Here is a 3,165-nt window from a genome sequence, read left to right as displayed (position 1 = left end):
CACATGAGAACTCACACAGGTGAGAAGCCGTACTCTTGTGAAACCTGTGGGAAAAGTTTTAGTCAAGGAAGTACTTTGAAAGTCCACATGAGAACTCACACAGGTGAGATGCCTTACCTTTGTAACACCTGTGGAAAAAGATTTACTGTCTTATCACAGCTTAAAAATCATATGACAATTCACACAGGTGTGAAGCCGCATTCTTGTACAACATGTGGGAAAAGTTTCTGTCATCAGGATAAGTTGGTGCGTCACATGAGAACTCACACAGGTGAGAAGCCGTACGTTTGTAACACATGTGGGAAAAGATTTTCTGACACATCAACACTTAAAAGGCACACAGCAATCCACAAAGAGGAAAAGCCATATTCCTGTAAAACCTGCGGAAAAAGTTTCAGTCAGGGAGGTCATTTGAATGCCCACATGAGAACTCACACAGGTGAGAAGCCGTTCTCTTGTAAAAGCTGTGGAAAAAGTTTCAGTAAAGGAGGTAATTTGAAAGTCCACATGAGAACTCACACAGGTGAGAAGTCTTCATCCTGAAACATCTGTGGAAAAAATAATTTAAACAGGTTGAAAGTTTTACAGCAGCTTCAGACTGTGCTTCAACAATAATTGTGAGGAAATATGTCAGCAGTCNCGTGTCTCTCCTGATCGGCTCCGCCCAGCCTGCAGTGAACAGAGGCACACCCACCAAAACACAAAGACAGACAAAATCCCCAAAACACAGTGAACCCAGTATATGACCCTTAGTGTCACAGCTTGGCCAACTACATCACATGCCATAAATATCACTCAAAGGTGATGATTTCTTATGGGTTAACACAAAAGATCGCTGGCCCTTTGACACAAATAAAATGTATTTATTTAGAACCAAGTAGGCTACAATATTTTTGAATTAAGTATACAATTCTCAAGACTAGTAAAATAAATGACCATACACCCATCTTCAAAATGTGTACCTTAAAACGCAAAAGTTTAAAAGTTTTATTTTAGAAAAAAATCAGACATGAAACAACCAGCAACAGCTTTTATTGTTTTGTGGTCAATAAAGTAGCACACAAGTCCTCGGACTCCAGAGCTCTGTTTCTCACTGATGAGACAAAATGGAAGAAAATAGCAAGTATATAGCAAGCCAAAAGATTAACAGTGACAATAATAGAACAGCTAAGTTTCCCCACATAGAATAGCCTAACATAATTGACAAAGAATCAGATCAGTAAGGGGAATCGATAATGGCATTGGTATTAACAAACTTTCAGATTCAGATTTGTTTTATTGTCATTGCAACAAGTACAACGAAACGTAAGGTGCAGTCCTTTCAGTACAAAAAAAAAATAAATGCAAAAACATAAGAACTTGAGTAAACACTATATACAATATAAAGGAAATATATATATACATATATAAACAAGCAACAAGAAATGAATCTATATAAAAAGATGAAATTAAATAATGAGAACAGTGTATATTGCACAGAGTGGATATTGGGCAGAGGTAGTGGAGTTGTATATTGTAGAGTGGAGTTGTATATTGCAATATCTGTGGTTGAACTTACCTCCATATTTAACAACAGATTTATGGTGGCCTTGTAAGTGTGAAATTAGGGCATGGTATGGCCCTGCCTTGTGGCACATTGGGCACTGAAAAGTGTCCACTCCCAATTTACAGAGCTCTGAGCATGTGCCCTCCCTAAATGTTGTGATGTTGGTTTATAGGAGAATAAAATATGATTAAAAAAACTCATAGGCCTACTTCCTCACTTTATACATTTTATTCTGAAAAGAAATAAAAGGAACTGTAAACTACACTTCAATCAAACTTAATCAACACACATATCACCAAAACTATTCTTTGAATATATTTTTGCTAAAGGAAAAAAAAAAAGCAAAAAAGAAGCTTGATATGTTGAGTTAAATGAAAATACAAATATTCTAAGTATATGGGCTGTGTTCCCCCACTGCTTCTGTTATCATCCCTTGCTCACTCATTACTCTGACTTTCATATAGTCTAACACATGTAAAAGCCGACACACTGATATTTTCAGGGTATTGAGTTTTGAGAAATAATTTATTTGAAAAAAAGTAATTAATGCTCTTTCTGCAGAACAGAATGTCTTAAACGTTAACAATAAATTAAACGTCAATATCTTCCCAAAATGTAAACGACCTACGTGCTGCTGTCAACTGCAGTCGGTTGGGAATGTACAGTTAGAATGACATTAAGTGTTAATTTAATGACATTAAATGTTAACTTAGACATACACCTGAATCGGCATTGACATCTTCTTCTTCTTCTACTGCTTCNCAGGAGGACCCAGAGCCTCCACAGATGAAAGAGGAACAAGAGGATCTCTGCACCAGTCTGGACCAGGAGGACCCAGAGCCTCCACAGATGAAAGAGGAACAGGAGGGACTCTGCACCAGTCTTGAAGGAGAGCTGCTTATACGAAATCAGGAGAGTGATACCTTTATAGCAACTCCTACTTATAAGGAATGGGACCACAATTACACAGAACCAAGCAGTTACCAGCTACTCTGTCACAACTTTTTTGTAGCTGAGAGGTCAGATCAGGAAAGAAGCAAGGATGGAGACTTGGGACCAACTACAAATGCAAAGCTGAAGCCAATGAAGACACATCAAAGAAACAACAGTCACAGTAACAATATAGACAACACTCCCATGGCTGAGAGTCATTGTGAAACTGACACAGGGAGAAAGACTTTCACATGTGAGGTCTGTGGAAAAGCCTATAAAAATAGTAACAAGATGAAGAAACATTACAGGAGTCATACAAATGAGAAGCTGTTTGCTTGTAAGTCATGTGAGAAACGTTTCAGCTATAGAGCTCAGCTAAAAGTCCACATGAGAACTCACACAGGTGAGAAACCGTACTCTTGTAAAACCTGCGGAAAAAGATTTTCTGACCCAGCAGCACATAAAAGGCACATAGCTATCCACAAAGAGGAAAAGCCATATTCTTGTGAAACCTGTGGGAAAAGTTTCTGCCGTCAGGATAATTTGGGGCTTCACATGAGAATTCATACAGATGAGAAACCGTACCCATGTAGCAATTGTGGAAGACGATTTAGTTTCAGATCCTATTTGAAAGTCCACATGAGAACTCACACAGGTGAGAAGCCGTACTCTTGTGAAACCTGTGG

At 38.3% G+C, this 3,165-nt stretch overlaps 2 protein-coding genes across 2 annotated transcripts in view; both read left to right on the top strand.

Moving 5' to 3' along the window:
- Positions 1-3,165, top strand: part of LOC103372729 (oocyte zinc finger protein XlCOF19-like) — a gene marked incomplete at its 3' end in the record, with an annotated part of 105,510 nt that overhangs the window by 63,631 nt on the left and 38,714 nt on the right. The gene's annotated exons all lie outside the window — the stretch shown is intronic.
- LOC103372728 (oocyte zinc finger protein XlCOF19-like) overlaps positions 25-3,165 on the top strand; it is a 21,450-nt gene continuing 18,309 nt past the window's right edge. Inside the window, exon 1 of the mRNA XM_008302438.1 lies at positions 25-103. Within this exon, the coding sequence (XP_008300660.1) occupies positions 88-103 (16 nt within the window). The 5' untranslated portion in view covers positions 25-87. The remainder of the gene's footprint in view (positions 104-3,165) is intronic.

This window comes from Stegastes partitus, unplaced genomic scaffold (genome assembly GCF_000690725.1).
Source record: "Stegastes partitus isolate 25-593 unplaced genomic scaffold, Stegastes_partitus-1.0.2 Scaffold1816, whole genome shotgun sequence".
NCBI lineage: Eukaryota > Metazoa > Chordata > Actinopteri > Pomacentridae > Stegastes > Stegastes partitus.
The sequence above is the reverse complement of the archived record's forward strand: the minus strand, read 5'-3'. Positions and strand labels throughout refer to the sequence as shown.